The sequence below is a fragment of the Chaetodon trifascialis genome, chromosome 6, assembly GCF_039877785.1.
Source record: "Chaetodon trifascialis isolate fChaTrf1 chromosome 6, fChaTrf1.hap1, whole genome shotgun sequence".
NCBI classification, from domain to species: domain Eukaryota; kingdom Metazoa; phylum Chordata; class Actinopteri; order Chaetodontiformes; family Chaetodontidae; genus Chaetodon; species Chaetodon trifascialis.
Genome location: NC_092061.1, coordinates 10,734,871 through 10,760,177, shown reverse-complemented (window position 1 = coordinate 10,760,177; position 25,307 = coordinate 10,734,871). Strand labels below are relative to the sequence as shown.

At 44.9% G+C, this 25,307-nt stretch overlaps 1 protein-coding gene across 7 annotated transcripts in view; it reads right to left on the bottom strand.

Moving 5' to 3' along the window:
- frmd3 (FERM domain containing 3) overlaps window positions 1-25,307 on the bottom strand; it is a 58,630-nt gene that overhangs the window by 7,065 nt on the left and 26,258 nt on the right. For 4 of the 7 annotated variants that reach the window (XM_070964580.1, XM_070964581.1, XM_070964583.1 and 1 more), the window contains 7 exons: window positions 24,383-24,470; window positions 22,863-22,951; window positions 21,531-21,603; window positions 18,856-18,944; window positions 16,028-16,102; window positions 14,476-14,544; window positions 14,123-14,247 (listed from right to left, as the gene is read on the bottom strand). In XM_070964580.1, coding sequence (XP_070820681.1) covers window positions 14,123-14,247; window positions 14,476-14,544; window positions 16,028-16,102; window positions 18,856-18,944; window positions 21,531-21,603; window positions 22,863-22,951; window positions 24,383-24,470 — 608 coding nt within the window. The remainder of the gene's footprint in view (window positions 1-14,122; window positions 14,248-14,475; window positions 14,545-16,027; window positions 16,103-18,855; window positions 18,945-21,530; window positions 21,604-22,862; window positions 22,952-24,382; window positions 24,471-25,307) is intronic. The other 3 variants (XM_070964582.1, XM_070964586.1, XM_070964587.1) reach the window with 1 other exon arrangement.

The following is a 25,307-nucleotide window of genomic DNA, read 5'->3' as shown; positions in this document are numbered from 1 at the left end:
AATAACGAACCTCACTTCAACCTGGAAAACGAGAGGGCAATGATACTATTAATTGACACTATTAGTTGGCTCTTTATATATAAATGCTTTCTCATCTGCTTGGCTTCAAGTCTGTATACTCATTGCACTTGGCTTATGGATGCTGGCAGGAGACATTAAGTCTGTGTGTAATACAGTTCTGGGTGTGATGAGCGTCATGATGCTGTTTGAACTGTCACTTTTCATGCACGCTGATTTCCATTTATAGCTCAACTAAAATAAAATAATGCTGCTGTGTGACGGTCATTTCCCGCTGATGTGACGAAGCCTGACAACAGAGCGCAGAAAGCAAAGCATGTGTAGATGCGCTTCACTCTGAGGTGTTGACTTAGTGATGAGTTTCTCAGACATCACTGATGCCTCAGTGCACACGATGATGGTGTGCGTGTGTGTGTGTATGTGTAAATATATATGTGTGACTGGTAAAAACAAGCCCAGCTGTCTTCCTGCTATGGATTAAATAGGAGCTGGGGGGTGAATGTCCAGTGACATATGACTCAGCTCGTCAACACCTCTCTAATCCAGACTCTATCTGGTGATCTCACACACACGCGCATACACACGCACACACTGCTAGTCACTATTCAGTATATTTCATTGCATAATATTAAATCTAATACTATACAGAGCCGTACCTTTTTCTAACAAAGTAGAAAACCACAACCACAGTTCATGGCAAATATCAGCAACAAATTTGAACATTTGAGATTTCTGAGAGCGTGCAGCCTCTGAGTTCACTGGACATGGATGAGAAAGAAAGGCAATGCAGGTGTTTGTTTGCCACAAAGCTGAACAGAACCATGATCTTTTTCCATTTATCAGAACAGACAGAATCAGCCACAGACACTGAAGGAACTGACTAATCAGTTGCCATGCCAACTGATTCAAATATGACGAGAGAAATTAAAGGAGGACGGCGAGGGAGGCGGCGGAAACCCGAGGACCGAGTGGTGACAGCTACCATGGAAACAGAGTCAGCAAAAAGGCAACGAGTGAGTGAACTCAGAGAAAGAGGGGCATTGAACTTGAAAACAGGGAAGAAGGAGCAGAAGACAAATGAGGGGAGCAAAATAAGTCAGAGAAATGAGGAAGCTGGAGGTGAAGGGGTGAAAATTAAGATAAAAATTCAACATTGCTGATTGCGGCTTGAGTATGCATCGGCTTGGCCAGTAGTAGCCTGAATTTATCCCAGTTCATCTTCTCACAGTGCACAGTTGCACGCCAAGGAACCAATCACAGGGCTGACACATAGAGACAGACGAGCATTCACACTCACATTCACACCTACGGGCAAATTAGAGTCGCCAGTTAACCAAACTTGCCTTACGTGACCTGTCCAGGGAGCACCCCGCCCCTCGCCACATCTCAGCTGTGATCAGCCCCCACCGACCCTCAAAGATAAGTGGGTATAAATAATGAATGAAAATTAAACAGAGAGCCAAAGCGAAACCAGAACCAGAATCCCACTGACGTGGAGCTACGCTAATCACTAAAAATCCAGCCTCAACAGTATGTTGTGCGGCTTGTTTCACATTTCTGGAGAAAGATGGAGTTTTTTTGAAAAACAACCTAATATCATTTAATCATTAATATCATTATTTAATATCAATATTTTTTAGTTTTAGTTTAGTTTTAACCAGCAGAGCAAGAAAGCTGAAAAAATGACTTTATAAGAGAGCTTTGGGGAGTTTGATGAATATGGACAAAACCAAGTTATTGCCACTCTGCTCTGTAAGTTTTTGTGCTCACGAAGAAAACATCTTTTAACTTTGTTAAAACCATGAAGGCTTACAGCAACTGCTGTCATGGATGCCGATTTTCTCTTAGAATCTGGAGTTAAACCCCAGCAACACACTTCAGTGTTGGACTGATGAAAGAAATGCTGATTGCATTGAGCTGGAGGAGCAGCACGGATGTGTCACCATGGCCTCAGCTCTCTACAATCATATGGTCAAGGCAAATCTTCACAACATTTGTGTAGTCCAGCTGCCGAGGCATAAGAAACAACACACACACAACAGAGTTACTCTGCTGTTGCTCTTTTCTCCGTTATGATACTCTCTGCTTTCTGTCCTGTTAGCTCTTATACAAGCCTCTGCACAGATGAGGTGATTCACACTACGAGGTGCTAGATTCCTGTGCGCAAAGACACACTCATGCACACACAGAGCAGGGTTTTCCCCCGTTACGCAAGTGCTGACAGACCTATTTATCTTTGTCAAGCAATCTCATCGCACCCAAACACCTCCTAAGTATATTTATCTGTACAACTGTGCTTGTGTGTAAGAATGGAGACACCATTTACTGTACTGAATGTTTACTCTGCTCATACAAATGAAGCTAAATTCCTGAGAGTGAAATTAGAAGCGGGAAAAGTGCTATAAAGTTAAATTACGCACTGGCTTCAATGCTGCTATGCTTGTGGATCCACAATGCTAAAATGTGATGATGTAGTGACATTTAACTGTAAGACTCTTCTCCTCCTCTTCTGTACAGCTCTTACTACGATGGAACAACCTCTTATACTTGTCCTCCCTGCACAGTTTCAAGTGAAAGAACAGGATCAGCTGTGAAGCTGTCACACTGCGGTGAGGTCGTCCTGTCTTGGGTTATTGTCTTGTCATTTCCTGTTTTATTTTGAAAGTCTAACTCTCCTCTCGTTTCAGATCACTTGCCCTTCCTCTTGTGTCACCTGTTCGTCATCCCTGATTCCTGATTGTGTCCACCTGTTCCCCATTACCCTCATGTGTTTAAATAGTCTGCGTCTCCCTTTGTCCTGTGCCGAAGTGTTTCGTCTTATGTCCGATCACCAAAGCCTGCATCATAGCTCACAGCCACAGTCTGTATTTGTAAGTCTTGTTTCCTCGTCAGAGTGATTTTTTGTTGTAACTTCTGTAGTTTAGTTTAGCATTTTTAGTCTTTTGAGTAATTTGCTTTCTTGGTTTGCCTCCCTTTGGAGTGATTTTCAGTTCATATAGTTCATAGTTGTAGTGAGTCTAGCCTCCATCTTTTAGGAGAGTTTTTTGTTTCTGTCCTGTTCTTTCTGTTTCTTTGTTAGCTCTTTCTCCATTCGGAGAGACTTTAGTTTAAAGTTTTGTAGCCTTTTGATTTTCCTCTCAGTGAGTGATTTTGAGTTTGATAATTTTTATAGATCCGTGATTGAGATATTTTCCTCCTTTGGAGTGTTTTTTGTTTTCTCTAGAGTTGTTGAGTATTTTCATAGATCAGGTTTCATAGCCCCTTTGTTTGCTCTGCATAGAGGTTGTCTTGACTCAATAAAAGTCTGCTCACTGTCATTCTCTGCTCCTGAGTCCTGTTTTGAGTTCGGGCCTGACAGTACACTTCGGCCAGTATGGACTCAGCAGAGGCTGGCCGGTGGGCGGCCACGTTACAGGCTCAGGAAGCCCGCATCTCTCGTCAGGAGGAGTTCCAGACGGCGATGGTGGGTCAGCTTGGCCAGCTTTCGGCCCAGGTGAGGGAGCTGACGGACCACCTGCGGCAGACAGCCCCACCATCAGCGGCGCCGGAACCCCCAGCTCCTGCTGCGGCCGCGTCCCAGGGCGTGGCCGGGATGGGAATCAAGTTGGCTTCCCCGGAGCGATACTCGGGGGAACCAGGACAATGCAGGGCTTTCCTTATTGATTGTTCCATACATTTTGAACAGCTCCCGCACGCATTCATCACAGACAAGTCTAAAATTGCATTCATGATTTCCTACCTGACAGGGAGAGCCAAAGCTTGGGCCGCCACTGAGTGGGCTCGAGACTCTCCGCTTTGCTCCTCTTTTACAGACTTCAAAACTGCTCTCATGATGACTTTCGATCCTGTGTCGACTGACAGGGAAAAGGCCAGGGAGTTGAGCAGAGTGACACAGGGCCGGGACTCGGTGTGCGACTATGCTATTCGCTTTCGCACCCTGGCGGCGGAGAGTGGGTGGAATAACACCGCCCTGTACGATGTCTTCCTGAAGGGGCTGGCGACTCATATCCAGGAGCTGCTGTTGCCCCTGGATTTGCCTGCGGACCTGGATTCACTCATCTCGCTTGCCATCCGGACTGACAACCGGGTTCGTGAGCTCCGGCATCCGCGGAGCAGTGGTTCGAGGTCGGAGAGGGCTCCGTGTTTTCCTGCCCCGGGGGGGCAAGTTCTCCGTGATTCACCGCCTGAGCACCGTTTTCCCTCCTTCCCCACCAGGGAAGAGGAGCCCATGCAGCTTGGCAGGACACGGCTGACACCGGAGGAGCGACGACGACGCCAGCAGGAAGGCAGCTGCTTTTACTGCGGCAAATCTAATCACCTCGTCGCTACCTGTCCGGCCAAAAAGATCCAGGAGGTGAGTCAACCCCCAGCCACGGACCGCGCTCCGCGCAGCCTGACGCCTGTTAAGGTAACGCACCATGCCATCACTATGAACATTGAGGCACTCATAGACTCTGGGGCCGATGAGAGCTTAATTGACTGGGGGCTGGCGGAGACATTGGGGTTAAGATCGAACCCCCTGGCCAGCCCCATCAAAGCCAGGGCTCTCAACGGAAAAAAACTGTTTTTGATCACTCACGCCACGGAACCACTGGATCTGCAGATCCAGGGGCATTGGGAACTCCTGACCTTTTACTTGGTTACTTCACCCTCTCAGTCTCTGGTTTTAGGCTACCCTTGGTTATGTCAACACAACCCCCACGTGAACTGGATAACAGGGGCTATTATGGGATGGGGGGAGGATTGTGTGGACCACCGCAAACCGGTTCCGGTCCAGGGGAATAACATGACTGCTATTAATCACTTCTCTTTCACCTCTGCCACAGACTCTGAAACCTCCGACCTGAGCTCCGTGCCTTCCTGCTACCACCACCTCCGAGAGGTTTTTAACAAAAGCAAGGCCTTGTCACTTCCTCCACACCGGCCCTACGACTGCGCCATAGACTTGATTCCTGGCTCCCCCATACCCAAGGGCCGGTTGTACTCCATCTCCGGGCCAGAGAAAGCAGCCATGAAAGATTACATAGAGTCATCATTGAGGGCGGGGCTTATTCGTCCTTCCTCGTCAGCAGCTGGGGCCGGATTCTTTTTTGTGGGGAAAAAGGACGGATCTCTCAGGCCCTGCATCGACTACAGCCCCCTAAACGCCATCACCGTCAAAAATCGCTATCCCCTGCCCCTGATGACGTCTGTTTTCGACCAGCTGCAGCAGGCTAAGGTATTTACCAAGCTAGATTTACGCAATGCCTATCATTTAATCAGGATCAGAGAGGGGGATGAATGGAAAACAGGATTTAATACTCCTAGCGGCCACTACGAGTACTTAGTCATGCCTTTCAGTCTCACTAATGCCCCAGCTGTATTCCAGACTATGATAAATGAGGTGCTCCGGGATTTTTTAGACCGGTTTGTGTATGTGTATTTGGATGACATTCTCATTTACTCACCAGATCTAGAAACTCACAGAAACCATGTATCCCAGGTCCTCCAACGGTTGTTGGAGAATAAGCTCTATGTGAAAGCAGAAAAAAGTGAGTTTCATGCCGACACCGTCTCCTTCCTGGGCTTCATTGTAGCCCCTGGAAGGGTGCAGATGGATCCGGCTAAAGTGAGCGCTGTGGCCAAGTGGCCCACGCCTGATAGCCGCAAAAAAGTCCAGCAGTTCCTCGGCTTTGCTAACTTTTACAGGCGGTTTATCAGACACTTCAGTGCTATAGCGGCTCCGCTCCATGCACTCACCTCCACGAAGCAGCCATTCCTCTGGACTCCGGAGGCAGAGGCAGCCTTTCAGCACCTCAAGACCCGCTTCACCACGGCTCCCATTCTCACGATGCCTGATCCTCTGCGGCAGTTTGTGGTCGAGGTGGACGCCTCCAATGAAGGGGTTGGGGCAGTCCTGTCCCAGCGGTCGGAACAGGACGGGAAGGTGCATCCCTGCGCCTTCTTTTCGCGGCGCCTGTCCAGGGCGGAGCGGAACTATGACGTCGGCGACCGGGAGCTGCTGGCGGTCAAGCTGGCCTTGGAAGAGTGGAGACACTGGCTTGAGGGGGCGGAACATCCGTTTATTGTCTGGACCGACCATAAGAACTTGGAATACATACGTAAAGCCAAGAGACTGAATTCTCGCCAGGCCAGGTGGGGACTCTTTTTTAACCGCTTCTCCTTCTCTCTTTCTTACAGGCCGGGGTCCCAGAATGTCAAGCCCGATGCCCTGTCACGAATCTACGACCCCGAGCCTGTTGCCAAAGAACCAGAGCCAATCCTTCCACGGACCTGTGTGGTTGGAGCGGTGACTTGGCAGATAGAAAATGAGGTTAAGCATGCAAACGGTGAGAGCCTGCCACCTAGTGGGTGTCCCGAGAATCGATTGTTTGTCCCGGCTGAGCTGCGCCCACAGGTGATCCACTGGGCTCACACCTCGCTGCTTTCCTGTCATCCGGGGGTACGGCGCACCATGTATGCCATCTCCCGGAGGTTCTGGTGGTCATCCATGGAACGGGAGGTCCGGGAGTACGTCGAGGCTTGTTCGGTCTGTGCCAGGAATAAGACGTCCTCCAGGCCACGTATGGGACTTCTTCAGCCGCTGCCCATCCCCTCCAGACCATGGGCCGAAATCTCCATGGACTTCGTCACGGGGCTCCCGGTCTCCCAAGGTAACACCACGGTTCTTACGGTGGTAGACAGATTTTCCAAAATGACTAGATTCATAGCCTTGCCCAAATTGCCCACAGCCAAAGAAACGGCTGAGATTATGATTAACCATGTCTTCAGAGTCCACGGATTTCCTAGGGACATTGTTTCTGACCGGGGGCCCCAGTTTGTGTCACGTTTCTGGAAGGAGTTTTGTCGTCTCATCGGGGCCACGGCTAGTCTCACCTCAGGCTATCACCCGGAGGCCAACGGCCAGACTGAACGCATCAACCAGCAGTTGGAAACCGGCCTCCGATGTTTGGTGTCCCAGAACCCCTCAACATGGAGCAAACACCTGGTCTGGGTCGAGTATGCCCACAACTCCCTGCCCACCTCAGCCACAGGTTTTTCACCCTTCAAATGTGCGTATGGTTACGAGCCTCCTGTCTTCGCGGACCAGGAACCTGAAGTGTCGGTGCCCTCCGCCCATGCCATGATCCGCCGTTGCCGACGAATCTGGGCGGCCGCCCGGCAGCTCCTTATCCGCCAGGGAGACCGGGTCAAAAAGGCCGCGGACCGGAGAAGACGGCCCGCTCCTGCATACCAGCCAGGCCAGAGAGTGTGGCTCTCAGCCAAGAACCTTCACCTCCGAACCACCTCGAGGAAATTGGCACCACGCTTCGTGGGGCCATTCCCCATCACTAAGGTTATTGGTCCTGCAGCAGTTCGCCTGCGTCTGCCCCGGTCTCTCCGTGTCCACCCCACGTTCCACGTAAGCCAGGTCAAACCAGTCAAGGACAGTTCCATGGTCCCGGCCCTCCCGCCCCCTCCTCCTCCGGAAGTTATAGACGGGGGTCCTGTCTACAAGGTCAAGAGGTTGCTGGCAGTGCGCACCCGGGGTCGGGGCAAGCAGTACCTGGTTGACTGGGAGGGTTATGGCCCAGAGGAGCGTCAGTGGGTCCCGTCCCGCTTCATACTGGACCGGTCCCTCATAGACGACTTTGTCAGGGACCATCCTGAACTTCCTGGGCCGTCAGGAGTCGGCCCTTAGGGGGGGGGTACTGTCACACTGCGGTGAGGTCGTCCTGTCTTGGGTTATTGTCTTGTCATTTCCTGTTTTATTTTGAAAGTCTAACTCTCCTCTCGTTTCAGATCACTTGCCCTTCCTCTTGTGTCACCTGTTCGTCATCCCTGATTCCTGATTGTGTCCACCTGTTCCCCATTACCCTCATGTGTTTAAATAGTCTGCGTCTCCCTTTGTCCTGTGCCGAAGTGTTTCGTCTTATGTCCGATCACCAAAGCCTGCATCATAGCTCACAGCCACAGTCTGTATTTGTAAGTCTTGTTTCCTCGTCAGAGTGATTTTTTGTTGTAACTTCTGTAGTTTAGTTTAGCATTTTTAGTCTTTTGAGTAATTTGCTTTCTTGGTTTGCCTCCCTTTGGAGTGATTTTCAGTTCATATAGTTCATAGTTGTAGTGAGTCTAGCCTCCATCTTTTAGGAGAGTTTTTTGTTTCTGTCCTGTTCTTTCTGTTTCTTTGTTAGCTCTTTCTCCATTCGGAGAGACTTTAGTTTAAAGTTTTGTAGCCTTTTGATTTTCCTCTCAGTGAGTGATTTTGAGTTTGATAATTTTTATAGATCCGTGATTGAGATATTTTCCTCCTTTGGAGTGTTTTTTGTTTTCTCTAGAGTTGTTGAGTATTTTCATAGATCAGGTTTCATAGCCCCTTTGTTTGCTCTGCATAGAGGTTGTCTTGACTCAATAAAAGTCTGCTCACTGTCATTCTCTGCTCCTGAGTCCTGTTTTGAGTTCGGGCCTGACAGAAGCATCACCCCTAAAAATTGAGTGTTGGGTCAAGGACTCTCCAGCAGGATGGAGATGTGCCAACGGCAACTACAAAATACTGCCAGTAAGTGAAGGGCCGCTCTGATAACAAACATTTCAGACAGAATATTGGGAGTGTTGGACACTAGTTACTGATATCAAATCAAAACTGTGAGTAGATATTATGAGAAATCATTATTAACACTTTTGTCAAACCTTAAGAAATAAAAAGGATGAAAACAACCAACATTTAAGATGATTATTCAGTGTTGTAGCAGCTCTCTTTCAGTCAAACCTTCCATTCACAAATCTACAGTCCACATATTCAAAATGCCTTCCTGAATCCTTGAGCCTGTTGTTTTATTACAAAGCTGTCCACCCCCACCCCACCACCCCCCACCCCCCAAGCTATTAATAGTTTCTTAATGAAGATTAGATTGGATTATATTTAGTTACCTCAACACACATTAAGTTTGTACATGTTGCATACTACTCAATCTCTCTCTCTCTCTCTCTCTCTCTCTCTCTCTCTCTCTCTCTCTCTCTCTCTCTCTCTCTCTCTCTCTCTCTCTCTCACACACACACACACACACGCATGCACACACACATGTAAGAGGTCTCTTGAGAGTCTCAGGATGTTTGACGGATTACATTTACAGTTTGCACCACATGGTTGCCACAACAAACCTGGCAACCCAACGACTGCGCTAAACCACCTCACACAATGATGGCACACTGTGCCCGATGCAAATGTGGAAATACATGTTTAAAGCTGCATCACACTGGAGAGATGGAAAGGCTGCACTGCAGTTTGAAGAAATGCACAGTTCAATGAAACCTCTCAACTAAACTTTAAGAAACTACAAGACAACAAATGCACCATTTCTGACACACATTTCTGCCTTTGACAGACAGTCTTACTCTGTTCCACTGTATTTCTCGGAAGTCCGGTGTTGATTTCGGCAATGCGCCCCCCGTGTCCCACCAGCCGTACGTAAACATCCCGGGCCGTGTGATTGGCTATGCGTAGATGCAGGCTCCGCCGTGTTGTTATCTTCACCTGGCACCTCAAGGCCTCAGCCACTACGATCGACGACGCCTGCTCATCTGCGGACACCCCCGGGTGGAATACTTCAAGAGGCCCAGTCTGTCCCTCCTCCATTCCCTCACCCTCCAGCCTCTCTGGGGTCATGTTGAGCCTAAGACCCCCTGCCCTGCCCTGGCTCCCACAATTCAGGGTGTCTCCTACGCTGGCTCTGTCGCTAACTCCCAAGTCCAAACTGCTCTGCATGAGGCCGCCTCCAACATCACTGCTGTGCTCAAGAACCTCCATCATCAGCCTGCTGACAAACCTCAAAGCCAGCTGTCTGTGGAAAGACCCCACAACCCGACTGACCAGACTGCCAGCTGAGCTCTGACGCTGGGATGGGTTCGAACACACCCCTCCACACACACATGTGCACAACCACACACATGCCTATACATACACACTCAGAGATGGTGAGAGACATACACCAGACACATTCTCTCTCTCTGATACACAGACATGGCGGGTCCTTCTGTGAATGTCAGTGATGTTAACAAAGAGTGGAGGGGCATTAGAGGAGGATCAGGCCCAAAGCTGCAGTTTCTATATATAACCAGGTGGTCCTGGCTGCAGAGGGGCAGCTAATCTAACTCTGATTACAGAGGGGCAGGCCTGACCCAGGACGGGATGGAGATCACTTTCTTTTCCTCTGTGCAAGTCTTTCTTTATCTCTGTCTTCATGTCAGACACATTTATTTCTGTTTCACTCCAACACTGACAGGCAGAGACAAACTCAAATGAATCTCTCTGAGCTCATTTTTGATTAAAGAGAGACAAGTGTGGACTGTGAGGGGGCAAAATCTAAAAACTATACGTTAGTTTGCTGGAGGAAAACAGACCTGATGCTTCACTGCCAGGGTCCAACTTGTTCTATTAAGTGATGGCAGGTGTGTGGATGAAGTGTGAGACATGAATATGAGGTCTAATCACCATGAAACATCCATGAATGGTAGCCAAAAAATGACCACTGTCTGTGTGTGTGTCTGCTGCGTGTGTGTGTATGGATTTTGGTAGATAAGATGGGGACAGGCTGTACAAACAGAACAAGGTCGGCACTGACCTTGGGTCAGCTTCCTGTTTCCCCTCTAATGGCTGAGATTAGTGCTCTGAATATAGACGGTGATCCTAGACCATCTCGAGGACACTTTATCCCAAAGTCCTTGCAGCAGCCTTCTTAATCCAGTCAGCTTTTTGACTGTTTAACGGTGGGGATACACTCAAAATGAGCTAGTTTGGCAAACCTGCTGTTTCATGGTGTCTCTCTTTCAGCATTTGTTTAACAAATGAAGAAAAAGAGTGAGAGAGAGAGAGAAGTTCAAACCCTGCTTTCATCTCCATACAACGGCCCGATCGCTGCTCCATCCCTCCCTCCTGAAGGGGAGGGGAGCCAATGTCTGTAACTTTCCAAAACAACAAACCAACAAGCGCGCTACCCTCATGCAGTGATGGGCCAGGTGTGCCAAGATCAGTGGGAAGGATTTGAACTTCATCTCTCCCCCTTTTAACAGTTCCTCACAACAACTTCTGTCTCTTTTGGTGAGGAAACTCCGCGGGGGAGAGAAAAGTGAGCTCCCCATTTGTACGATTCATTTAATCTCGTCACTCTTTATGAAGCTGAGATTTTTGCTCTGCTTTCGACTGCGGCCGGAATCAGACTACTTAATCAAAAGCTACACCCGACTTTAAACTCACTTGAATCTCACCTGAATCCTTTGAAAATTGTTCTCTTTGACAAATAATGTGTCATTATCTTTTCAGAGCAACGGGTTGTTCTCTGTTCAAAAGGGACTTTAAGATTCAGTCCACTAACAGATGTTAGACAGTGGACAAAGACAAAGAATGGATTTCTCATCTCCAATATCTGGGTAATTGTGGGTTGAACGTGGGCTTTTGATTGTTTGGGGAATGCATTAGACTGCAGACAAAGCCACAAACATTTAAATCAGTGGCTTATTGTCAACCCTCCATTGTTGCATGGTTAAATCATTTTTAAAATGATGAACAACTAAAATATCTTACAGAGTAGGATACAACACAGTGTAGCAGGAGCTGCAGTAGGAAACAAGGCTTTTTCAAATTGAATCTTGTGTCATTACTCAGCCTGTATCCTGTCAGTGGTGCATGAGGCTCTTGATTTGATGACTACCTCCTGCCCCTCCCGAACTAACCAACTGAGACAGACGAGATGCTTACTGCTGCGGCTCTTTGACCCTGAGCCAAGAAGAATTGATTTTCCTCTAAATGGGATGAGGTGAGATGAGAGGAAGGCAGAGAGGAGGAGAGGCTGGAAAAGGCAAGGGGATGGCCGTAAATTCTGTCAGAGGAGGTGTGAGAGGGAGAAGAAGTCCATCAGCAGCTTGAGGAGAGTGATGGCACACCGGCATGACTGTACATGTGTGAAGGCCAGCAGAGCATGGCTCGGGTCAATGTGTGAGGAGGGAGGGGGGCAAAAGATGGAGAGAAGGAGTCAGGTAAGAAGTGAGGAAGGGCTCAGTGTCTGTGAAAGACACTGTGGAGGGGTGGATAGATGGATGATGGAAAAAGAGACAACACACAGCAATAACTCAGTAGCATCGAGAGGCTCTTTGGACGGTGAGGATGTCACTCTCCAGGGGCATAAATTTCAGTTGGAACTTTTTAGCCTCTCCCACCCCCCACTTTTATAGCTTGTGTTGGATTATCAGACTAAAATCTGGTGTCTGTCACAATCAGATGATGGGAACTGAATTGAGATCCTAAGAATACACTTGCCTGCAGTTCTGCGCACTGCGATAAGCTGTGCGAGCAATAGTGAATGTTTCCAGAATTTTTTGTGGGATGGACGTGTAATGTGACCTTTACTGTACTAAAAAGTCACTCTCTTCCTTCCAGGCCTCAGTGGGCTCTAAATTTTTATGCTTTGTTTGCACACACACACACACACACACACACACACACACACACACACACACACACACACACACACACACACACACACACACACACAGATTTACTTAACTCTTCCCGCCTTCTCTCTTGCCTTCATCTCTTCTGTAATACGACCCTCCATTTGTCTTCCATTCAGTCTCACTTCCTCCCGCTATGCTTTGCCACACACTCGCCTGCCTCCTGCACATCCTTACATCCAGCATCCTTACCTAACCTTTGTTCATTCTCTCAGCCCTACAGTCCTGTTTCTCCTCTCTTATATTCTCCTCATCTCTTTAAACTTTGCGGCTCTCATTTTGTCTTGTGTAACCTTAACCCTGTGCTCTTCCTTAACAGCAAGATGTATGCCTAAATCAGATAATAGGTCGCACTGGAGAGTGTCAGGAATAATAATGGAGAGAAAAAGCGACAGAGAATAACGATAACATGCAGAAAATACCACGAGGGGAAGCACTAAAACCCACAGTGTCCTGGAGAAAAAGCCTTAAAATGCCGACTGCTCTGTGCTGCTTCATTGAGTTTTCTCCTGGGCTGTGTTACTCTGCTCGGCCACATCAAAAAAAACAGACCCTACTCTTTTACACTCTCATGGGGAGGGAACTGATCCAATTTCAGCTGTGAGCCAGGTGTCAGCACACCAGCTGATGGATAGTTTAACTGAAATATCCTTCAGTAACCAGCCTCATTATACACCTCACCACTTTGGCTACATACAGTACTTAATAATTTCTACATAATCTCCTATAACATTCCCAGACAGAAATTAATTAGTATTTCTGAAGTAATTGATTCTAAACAATTGCTAGCTTAACATGGAGTGTTTTAGTCAGCTGCAAACAACATAAAAGCATTTGAGATTTGTTAACAGGCAAGTATACAGCTCAATATAAAAGGGGGATAGAGGCTCCAATAATAAATGAATAATGAATAAATATTTACTTGGGTTTAAATTGAGCTTGTCTTTCAGATAAAACTGTATTTTCACTGTAGGAAAACAGGAAATTATTAGGAAATAACAAACTTGTAAAATGAACTGTTTCCAACCCGTGACAAACATGACTGTGCTCTATTGTTCAGTAGTTCTTAATCAGTCAGCTCTTCTATCATAAGCCTTGTTTTGGAAGTGTTGTTTTAGATGTGGTCGACTTTCACGTTTGTGATGCAACCACTGACACAAACACATATACAGGAAAATGAACAAATAAAAGGTTGCATGTACACACAGAGTCAGACATCTTGGAGCCAAACAATTAACTTCTGAGTTTTCCTTAATGACAACACAAGCTGGGTCTATGGCTCTGTTTCCGTGACGTCACAAAGTGTATCTTCTTCTGCAAAACTCACACAATGTCAGACACATGGACACGCACACAGGCATGGTGGTAAACTCAGGGAGGATCATGGGAAGGGTATTTTTAGCATGCTGCAATTGGTGTCTCCAGGGAGACAAGACTGATGGAGGGATGGGAGCATCAGCTGCTCAATTAACGCTTTCTCTCACAGGGTTGTGCACGTGCATCTGCTTCTGCCTACACAAGGGAGACCCCATGTGACTTTCCAGAGGTCTGTGGCAGGAGGGCATGAGCGTGTGTCTGCTTGTGTGTGCGTGTGTGTGTAGATTAAATAACATCCTACCGTTGTCTGTGGCCGTCTCTTCGTACTCGTTGGTGGAAGGTAGTGCAGGTACCAGCGGTTCCATGTTCATGATGAGGTTTTTATGGCTCAGAGAGTTAAAACTTCGACTCTGGCCAAACTGGGCTCTGAAAACATAAACATCAACTACGCTGACTGCTTTGTGTTTTACGTATTGTCCTGCATAATGAAAGCATGTCTGCTCCAGATGTTCCTCTATTATCACAACCTCTCCTTCACATTTTGAACTCGATAAGTTGGTGACAATTTGATTTTTTCCATGTAATATCCCTCAGTAGTGGGGTATTACTGTGAAGAAGCAATAACTTTGTCACTGATTTGTCATTTGTCCTTACCTGCACACCTCTGGCGGCTCTCTCTGAATCTTAGAGCTGGCTTCTATCACCTCCTTGGCTACTCTTCCACTAACAGGGAGAAACACATATTAATTGCAACAAAGACCAAGAGGTGCAACTGCCAACCCTAATCCCTAAAATACTGTCATTTGTCTCAAAATTTAAAAAAACAAAACAAAAACAAAAAAAACCCCAGCAGAATACTGTTTTAAGCATAGACTTAGGCAAATCACTGTGTAAATATCTATAAAAGTCACTTCTTGTCTTAAACTGAGACACATATGGATTTAGTCAAACTCCTCAGGCTTCAGTCAGACTCATCTTTAGTAAAAACAGGCTTTGGAAAAACTCTGTCAAACCTTTCTCTGTGTTAAAACCTTCATATCAATTTTCCAATTTCAAAACACATCTGACAGATTGGACCACATCATGAGAGAAAAATAAGTAATTTTCATCTGTGTTTCACAAGTTGTTGTTCATAATCAGTGCTGTTGCTGTGCTGATGAGCAGGCAGCTTCCTGCTAGCAAGGTCAGTAGCTCCATTAGTCTGATTATTGGGTGACTGGCGTTTCTGGACTCTGATCAGTCTGTTTCAAGCCAGCAGGCTCCACCATCCCACACATTAGTCTATTGTTGCTGAGATTGATGGTTAGGTCATAAATTAGAGGGCGAAATGAAACATCTAGGGTGGTATGCATCCACTTGATAGTACAAGGGACATCAGTATTGCATGCTGGCAAATGTGGGCCTACAGTATTCTGTGAAAATCAGCTTATTCAACACAAGTTTGAGATACACTGATCGGCTCTGTTTCATGAAAATTGCCTTTGTTTGTGGACCACAAATCTCTTGTCTGTTTGCATTTGGACAAATGACCAATTTCCATATTTCAAAACAAACTCCACCATATGCTCTTACTCATCTCTGAGCCCTTAAGCCAAACTGCTTTAGCAAGCTGATGAAATGGAGCGGACTGAAGTGTAAGCCTGGTAAAGAGCTTTGTCTGAGAGGAGAATCAGGGATAACATGGCTTCAATAACAGAGTAATACTGAGGCTTTGCTGTGATATTAGGGACAGTAAATCACAGAAACAAGCTGGATGTAGGTGCTGATGTACAAATTGGACAAGCTGCATGTAGATGGGCTCATCTGCACGTGTGGTGTGTAAATATCTCAGGTTAGTGCAAAGTCACTGAGACTCAGAGTTAATGTAGTCGCACTGAAGGTGAAAGGCTGAACTCAATTATTACTTCTACAGTAGAGTGGAGGAGTAGTTAAATGTTGACCTGCTGATGAACTGTGGGTGAATTAGCATTTTAAAATCTCTCAATCGGTCGAATGTGATTTTGGATCTGCTCCTGCATCCTGTTCTCTCATGTGGTTCTCCTTTTTTTCTTTCTCTCCATATTCCAACTCTCTTCACACACATACATCCATCTCACTTTCCTTTTAGACATTTTTATAGTCAAAATTCTGCCAGTCAGTGTACTGTCTTTGAAAAGAAATAAAAGTATGCCCATTCTTGTGAAAACTAACTTGAGTACTGTCTCACCTGTATCTGAACCTGCTGCCTTTGAAGAAGATGTTACTGCTACAAACTGTCTTTATCTGACTTGACTTCGCACACCTGTCGGAGAGAGGGACAGACAAAGACAGAGTCAAAGAACTTCATTATTACAAAGCATCCAGCAGTGAGAGGCTGGCAGTGAGCTCCTGTGCACAGACTTGCCTCTTAGTAAGCAGAGGAGGAAGGTGTCTCATTTTAAAGGTTTATACTGTAGGTCAAACCTTCACGTTTGGTCCAGGATCATTTGTCATGTGAAACTCCAGAGCGGCAGAGCTGGTGCCAGAGTACAGACACACACCTCTGCTCTACTTAGTGTGTGTGTCTGTATGTGTGTGTGTGTGTGTGTGTGTGTGTGTGTGTGTGTGTGTGTGTGTGTGTGTGTGTGTGCGTGCGTGCGTGTGTGTGTGTGTGTGAGAGAGAGAGAGAGAGAGAGAGAGAGAGAGAGAGAGAGGCTGTATGTTGTCAAATCTCTTCTTGGCTGCCATTTACAAACTCAATTCACTCTGATTTGATTAAGCTGCTCTGATGCTTGTCTGACATCCGAGATGACATCCACTCCCTGCCTGTCCGCCTCTCAGAGACACATGAGCTGCTGTCATTAAGAAGTCAATATACAGAGTTATGCAGGCAAGGACAATTATCAGACAGCTTTAACATCTCTGTAACATTGTCTTCCTTCCATAAGGTGTCTTACACGTTATGTCATTTAAACAAGATGACACAAGATCTGTGGGAAAACTGACTCATTGTAGTAGTAAATAAAATAGTGACAGCAAATATAGCAGAGGAAAATCATGTGTAAATATATCAAAACTAAAATGCATTGAAAAGAATGAATGAGTTGAGCATATGGGGAAATAAGGGCTGCAGTAAAAAAGGAGGGCTGAGACTTCAGTGACGGTCTGCAGGAGGAAGGACATCCAATGCGTGTGTCAAACCTTTGGAAAATCTCATTTCCTTCAACCTGAACTCTTCATATTACGTCTGAGCAGCTGTTTACAGCCAGCGGCTCGTCTCATCCTGCTTCTTCACGCTGCCTCCTTTGCAGTTTGCTATCACATTCTCCTCCAGGCCTCTCTTCGCAATCTCCACCTCCTTTGGACTCAAAAGTTCCTCTTGGTTTTTAAATGCATTTACATTTTTTAGGATTTCCAGTCCATTTATAATCCAGGGTGTGGTTTGTCCACAGATAAGATTTTTGTAGACTCTGCCAGGTTAAAAAAAAACAATCTCACTGAACAGTGTTTGACACTGTTGGAGAGATTTTGCTTGCACATGCTTAAGTGCCCGTCACAGCCTCCCAGAGCCCACTGATTTTCAGTTACAATGACAGAAGATGAGGAAAAGCAGCAAATTCTCACATTTGAGAAGCTGGAACAAGTTATGTTTAGCATTAGGCTTAAACAAATATATTTTCTACTATTATCAAAATTGTCACAGATGAATCTGCTGTCGGTTAATTGATCGATCAAATGACTAATCATTTCACCCGCACTCATGGGGTTAAAGATTGAGTTTGGAGTTAATTCTTGACCTTTGAAACAGCCGTTGATGAAACAGTATGTACCGAGATCGGTCATGTTGTGATACGATCTCTCAAGGTGGAAGGAGGAGAGATGGAGATCAGGTTCAAGTTGTGTGAAACTCTTACATACATGAGGAATGTGATCACAAGTCTGACAACTTCCTCTGCTGCTGAGCGACTATCAAGGGCCATAAATGTCTCTGCTGATATTCCCACTAACCCTGACTGAGGTACAGAACGCATTAATTTTGTTTCTCCACAACCATGACCACAGAGAAAAGCAGAGGTTAGTCTCCATTCTCTCACTTTTGCCTTCACCCAAGCTTGTTTCCATTCCTGACAGGCCGGCAGCGTCAATAGTCAGTCAATATTGAGAGCAACGGCCTTGGAGCGATCAGCTGCTCCCCTCTGAAGGACGGCAGCATAGTGAAGCAGAGCCACAGAAAGGCGGGAACATAAAGTGAAAAGAGTAATAATGTGCCGAAAAATCAAAGCTGAACAGGAAGGACAGCTAATTTTAGCCACTTATGATTCTTAAACAGGAAAAAAGGACAAAAAAGATATATAAATCAATTTTAAAATACCTTTAAGTACATTTAAGGACTGCTGCAACTAGATTGATGCCATCTTGTTTAAATATTTATAACCCATGATAATTCTATGTTCCTATGTACCTGTTAAGGTCAGCCGTTCTGGGAGTAGAAAGCATCTTTTTTTTGCTTTTTTACATACAACTGTTAATCTAAGGGGAAATAATGCCGCACAGTCTCAAATGTCTCTGAGTTCAAGAGCTACTCAATACATTTCTGTGTGTGTATGTGTCTGTTTCTGACACAAGCTGCCTTTGTGGACACATTTCAGACTAAATACCAGTTAACTGGGGACAATAACTGTGTCCCCACTTGGGAAAAGGCTGATTTATTGGTCAGTGGTAAGGTTAGAGTTCGGGTAAGGTTAGGGTGAGATTCAGACGGCAGGAAATGAATGTAAGTCTATGAAATGTCCCCAGAAGTGACCTAAGTCGAAATACGTACGTGTGTGTGTGTGTGTGTGTGTGTGTGTGTGTGTGTGTGTGTGTGTGTGTGTGTGTGTGTGAGAGAGAGAGAGAGAGAGAGAGAGAGAGAGAGAGAGAGAGAGTGTGTGTGTGTGTGTGTGTGTGTGTGTGTGTGTGAGAGAGAGAGAGAGAGAGAGAGAGAGAGAGAGAGTGTGTGTGTGTGTGTGTGTGTGTGTGTGTGTGTGTGTGTGTGTGTGTGTGTGTGTGTGTGTGTGTGTGTGTGTGCAGACGCACTTGTAAAAGGCCTGGTTCTCCACCCCGCACTTCCATAAGTGCTTACACGCTGCAGGGGTTGAGGTGTGAAATGTCAACACCAGTTTCTTCTGCACACAAAAGGACAAAGACACACACAGAGAGAGAAAGAGAGACAGCGAGGATGAGAAATGAGATTATGTTTGAATAAGGACAAGAGAAGTGCTGAACACGATGAGAGGGAGCTGTGCAAAATGCTGACCCACAGACCCAAAGCTCTAAGCTTAGCAAGATGTAAGACAGATATAGCGATTTGCCTGAAGCGTTGAGCAGTAAAAGGGCTTGTAGCTTGCACATCGTGGGTCTTTATGGATGAGGAGGAGGGATATATTCCTGTAAATGACTAGTTTTCTAGTCTGTGTGTCGGGTAATACGAGATACCAGATCGATGCTGCTCAACAACAAGGGTAAAGGGTGAGCGAGAGAGAAAACGCTGAGATCAATAACATGGTAGTGAGGTGCTTTAAAATAGCAACAACTGTGGAACACCAAACCTGTTTTTTACTGAAAAAGAAAAAAATTGGGACCTTGAATCATGAAGTGGTTCAGAAAACATCAGCTGTGTATTGATTTAATTTGTTCCCTTTCCTACAGTCAGCTACTTTGCTCAACCCCCTCAGTGCCACACGTCAGTTATATTAGTTGTGACACACATGTGCTGCAGCAGCCATGTGTGTGTGTGTGAAACTACCAGAACTGCATGTTAAACTATTCTTAACAAACTGTCTTTAGTCCCACTTTGGCTGACATGCAAAAATGCTTTTAAAACATTTTATGATGCTGCTGGAACTCTGAAAAGATATATTTCCATGTACTGTGGTACTACACAGAGTGCTAACATCATTTACAGAAATAACTTTCAGAACATTTCAAGTGTTACAGTATTATAGCCATGAAAAGTTGCCATCAGCTCAAAGTGGGACAGTTAATTCAATGTGTTTGGGGCTAAAGAACAGAGGTGAGGGCAGAGAGTGAAGTCATGCAGTGACCTGTCACACGGTGGAAGAACAGACCACTGAAATCCTGATAATAATACAGTGAAAAAACTACACAGAAATTATGTAAATATATATAGAATAAACACACACACACACACACACACACACGCACGCACGCACGCGCACACACAAACCCACAGACAAAAGGACACAGTCAAAATTAAGAAATTAGCAATTTTCTGGTATTAAATATGTGACATGGACACAGTTATAGATTATGCATTATAATCTATAGTTTACTGTTAATGGAGCTATGAAGCTTATTTTGATAATGGAGCTATGGGCGGAGATCATAATTAATATTTCAACCATAGAACAGAATATTTTCATTGACAAAGACTTACACACACAGGCAAATAATAACTAAAAATAACAGATAACTTGAATAATGAAGTGACAATGCAGACACTTTTGTATAAAACGACATAAAAGAAAATTACAGAAACAACACTGAACAACCAAATAACGAACAGATGAAAAAGGTTTCCTCCAATCATAAAGTGAGGTGAGGGCAGGACTGTGGGCAGAGGCATCAAATCGAGGATTTAAGTACACGAAGGTTTTGTGCTGCTATTATTACTTGCATTTACTCACCAGTGATGACTATGTTTACACACAGAGAGAAGAGACAGAAACACAGAGATAAAACTGCATCTTCAGCCATTCATGAGCTGCCAAACAGACAAACAGGCGGACAGACTGACGAGTTAAGCAGAGATGAGAGAGCCGGTTTGAGCTTCTGTGTTGAAGAGAATAGCTGTGAGATTGATTGACTGATCGATTGGCTGATTGGTAGATTAACGAGCAACCTGATTCTAACTACAGTAAGTATTTTTAAGGGCCTTCTGACTGAATCAATATGAACTACTGTGTCAAACAGCAATATGAGACACAATCAGCCTGTAAAATAAAGGCGGTGTATGTGGCATAATGCACCACTGCTCAGAATCTACCACAGCTCAGGGCTGGATGACAAACATCGAGCGTACAGATAAAACATGTGCCCCAAATGCAAGACACCTGTTCTAGTTGTAATTGAACACATAGTTTTAAGTCAGTATTTGCTGTCTTTGTCGGTTTCAAGCAGAGGTGTCATATAAATTTCTATTTGACAAAGCTGCTGGACATGTCCTAACATGGATGTAGGGAAGGAGTCTCATATTTGGGCCACAGTCGACACATAATATGAGTGAGGAGGTTAGTCGTAACACACCCACCATCCTGTTACAGTGAATCCTGCCTGTTAAGGAGATCTGAAACAGCGACACACATATACAGTGCGTGTGTGATGGTGGACAGGATTACATAGACAAACAGTACAGTTTCATAGCACATTTATCTGATGTAACCGTTACACAAATGGAGGAAGGGAAAAGGGGAAGGAAGGAAGAGAATAAGGGATGTACAGTACACTTAGAGGTCACTAACACAAAACTGAATCCAAATGAACACAGACAGTAGCTCTGCATCTACATCCAAGTCATGATCTTTTTTTTCCAGAACTTCACAAATGTTAGAGGTTAGTCTCTAAAAAGGTCAACATGATGATGACGACTTTAGTACGACTGCACAATTCATCATCATCACGGAGGAAACTACACAGCACATTTTATTGTTCATCTTTACCCTTTAGAAGAGAAAGTGCATGCAGGAGGACACCGCACTCACCTCCTTCTGAATCCCGATGACGTAAAAGGTTTTCCCCTCGAACTTCAGCTTGCTAACATCAGCCCTGCAAAAAGTATAAGTTAAAATACACTGACATGATCAAGGTAAAAGATACATGATTGCAACAAATTTGACTTAACAACAAGTACATTTACTCAAGCTTAGTATCAAGCACTACTTAAATAAACTTTTGGGGTACTTAAACTGTACTTGTACTTTACTTAACTTCCACTTGATGCTCTTTTTACTTCAGACAGGTAAATATCGTGGGTTTTTTTTGTTTTTTTTTAAGTCCACTATTCATTTCACAGCTATAGTTCCTGGTTGAATTTCAGATTTAAGTCAGAGCACATAAAAATCTTGTAAAATATGATGCATTATTAGAGCTTTAACCACTTCATAGCACATAGAAACTGCCCATAAATAATGATCTAATAGAATTTATGACAATACATCATACATAATGTAAAATACATGTTGTTGTTAGCCACTCTTAACTATTTTTTGACACTACAGGTGAATAGGTTAAACATATGAATTCATAGGTCACCATGAAACATCCTCAGCTGGTGACCTACATTTAGACAACAGTTTTTTGCATGACAGGTTTTCTGAAATTGCATGTTCAAATATGCAAAAGACACAGTATCCATTGAATATCCATCCATCCATTTTCTATACTGCCTATCCCTTTCGGGGTTGCAGGGGGGCTGGAGCCTATCCCAGCTGTCAATGGGCGAGAGGCGGGGTACACCCTGGACCGGTCGCCAGTCGATCGCAGGGCAACACACAAGACAAACAACCATTCACACTCACACTTACACCTAAGGACAATTTAGAGTCACCAATTAACCTAATGAGCATGTTTTTGGTCTGTGGGAGGAAGCCGGAGTACCCGGAGAGAACCCACGAAAGCACGGGAAGAACATGCAAACTTCGCACAGAAAGGCCCCGCCCGGGGATCGAACCAGCAACCTTCTTGCTGTGAGGCACGCGCACTACTTGCTGTGCCACCGTGCTGCTAAATATCCACTAAATGTGTATTTTAGATGTTTTCTTTCCACTATGTTTGAAAGAAGACACGGAAGCAACACAAAACAAATCTCAAAATTCAAATTCAATTAATCAAACTTCTGAAGCACAGTCATCTCAACGTGGCTTTGCCATGACAACTTAAATCAAACAGCATCATTTCACATTGCTCTTTGTAATTGATATATTCAGCTCCATTTGAGAAGAAGCAGAGTGTGTGATGATTAGATTTAAAGGAGGTGACATGTCATTCTTAGAGGTTATATTCAAGAATTAGGGACAAATTTGTACCATTTGAGGAGGTGGATCCTCTTGTTTCCCTGGAAGACCACAAACCCTGTGGCTGTGAACCCAAGAAAGGCTGTAGAGCCTGTGAAATCCTGCAAATGCACAAAACACATGCTCGCAGAGTGAGAGGCAGGACACCACACTATGGGATACAGGTGGATTAACAGCAGGGAGGCAAGTGGGCCATCAATAATCTCCATGGTAATGGCACCTACACAAAATCACTTGTTTGTTTCAGGCTTCAACTCCCCCAATTTGCAGTAAATGGCATCAAAACAAGGCCCAGAAAAGACAGAACAGGTTGACTCAGTTTGATATAGTGAGACGAAATGAAACCAATATCAACTCCAGAGTAAGAGCAGAGCACAGTATGTTCGTGTCATTCTCCGCATCGTTGTTTATCATATGTAGACCTCCTTTCCTCTGCCGTCGCTCCTCTCTGTAAATCACTATTCTCCACATCTACTTTCACAGATTCTCCATCTCCACAGCTACTTCCAGCAAACCAAATTAAAAAACAGCCCCACTGACAGGAGACGAGCAGATAGAGGGGATCCTCTCCAATGGACAGAATTTAAATATCTCGTTACTCTGCGTAGCATGCTGTGATACGCCTGTCCGTGGGAGGGTGTCCCTATTTCAAGGATGAACAGAGAGCCAGATTGAGCAAATAGCGAATTGCAAAGTATTGCATTTCTTTATCGGATTCTGTCTGTTCCGTCCATCAGAACAGTGCGAGAGATACACCAAGAATGAAGTACAAGCAGTATTTATATCAAACAAACCATAGTTCTAACTGTAGATCTTAACTACAAAGATTTCCAGTGTTAACAGCATAAAGATTTAGTCAGTGACACTGATTTACTGAAGCCCTTTCTCTGACCAATCAGTAAGAATAGTGATTACTGAAAGTGATGGTTTCTGTGCCGACCAAATGTAAACTAGCAGCTGACTCAGCCCAGACTCAGTTTTACTGGAAGGCTGATGCCGGTAAAGTCCATCACGTGTATAATCGTCCATTTAATGTGCAAACTAAGGGCAAAAAAGCAAATGGTACAGAGGAGAGGTGAGTATATGTGAATGAATGGCGGCAACTGACATAAGCTTTTAATCAATAATGATGCCAAAATTATGTCTTATTCACTACTGGTTCTCCGATTAAGAATAAAAACTGTACAAATTAAAGTGACAGAAAGAGTATCTTCTTACTTAAGAAATGAATGTAATAATAACTGTTGTTACTGTAACTGTAATCAGAAGTTTCACCATCACATGATCAGAGCAACTGCCCCAGTGCCTCTGTCCAATAATAAATGGTTTAAAAGGTATTATTGTATTACTTACGAGCCATTATGTTCAAAGGTATTATGTGCTGTTTACTTTGTACATACATATATAGACAGTACATACTGTATGTTTTTTTCTGTAATTTATGATGAAGAAAATGGAGCAATGACTTGGTCAAAGGATCCCTGTCAACAGCACGAGGTCTTACAGCCACACCGGATGACAGTGTACATTACCTTGCATGGGTGAGGGTCCACTCCATACGTCTCCAGGCTGTGAGCCCTTTGGAGCATGTTCAGCTCTGCTAATGAAGCACACTGACCCCTGAAAGAGAGGAGAAGTTGACATAAAATCAACACACTGGTGCTGTTAGCGTATGTCCCTGTGTGTGTGTGTGTGTGTGTGTGTGTGTGTGTGTGTGTGTGTGTGTGTGTGTGTGTGTGTGTGTGCGCGCGCATTTGAGTGATCTTTGTCTTGTCCTCCCATGAGCCAAAAATGGTGGCTATAATCTAGAGTTGCTCTGTTTTTTTCATTATTGTGGGTACATACAAGACCAGCATGGGCTAACTATGAACAGTAAATTATATTAATTATGTGTCTTGAGTGTGTTCATATGAAACAGCTTGATCATCTGATAACATTTTGCAGAAACAGACATACAGTTTGAGCAGATGAAGTCAAGAAACTGAGTGATGCACACTGCTACTCATCCTGATGCCAGACAAATAATCCAGCATTAAAACTGAACATGCATATATCTGTGCACATCTAGGAAAATGCTAAACACATTTAAGAACTGCATGACTATGAAAATGCACCTCACAGACACACACAGGCCACCCCACCGTAAGTGTAAACCACCTGAAGTCTGCTTCTACAGCTCAGTAGTGATCTACATGCTGTTAATCCTGTTCGTCAGACCCATCAGGGCAGACGGAGGGCACCAAGCATCATCTGCCTCTGTGCTGTGGGAAATGAAGGATTTGTCTTTGATGTTCTTTAATCGCTGTAAGTGTGACGGTCGCAAACCAAACAACATAAGTCCTTGAGTTGCAGCGATGATGCGAATAAACACAAATAACCTGAAGGAGGAGGTTCATGTATATGTTACAGCACGCCATGTGATCTTATGATTTAGGAAACCTATTCTGTCTGTGCACA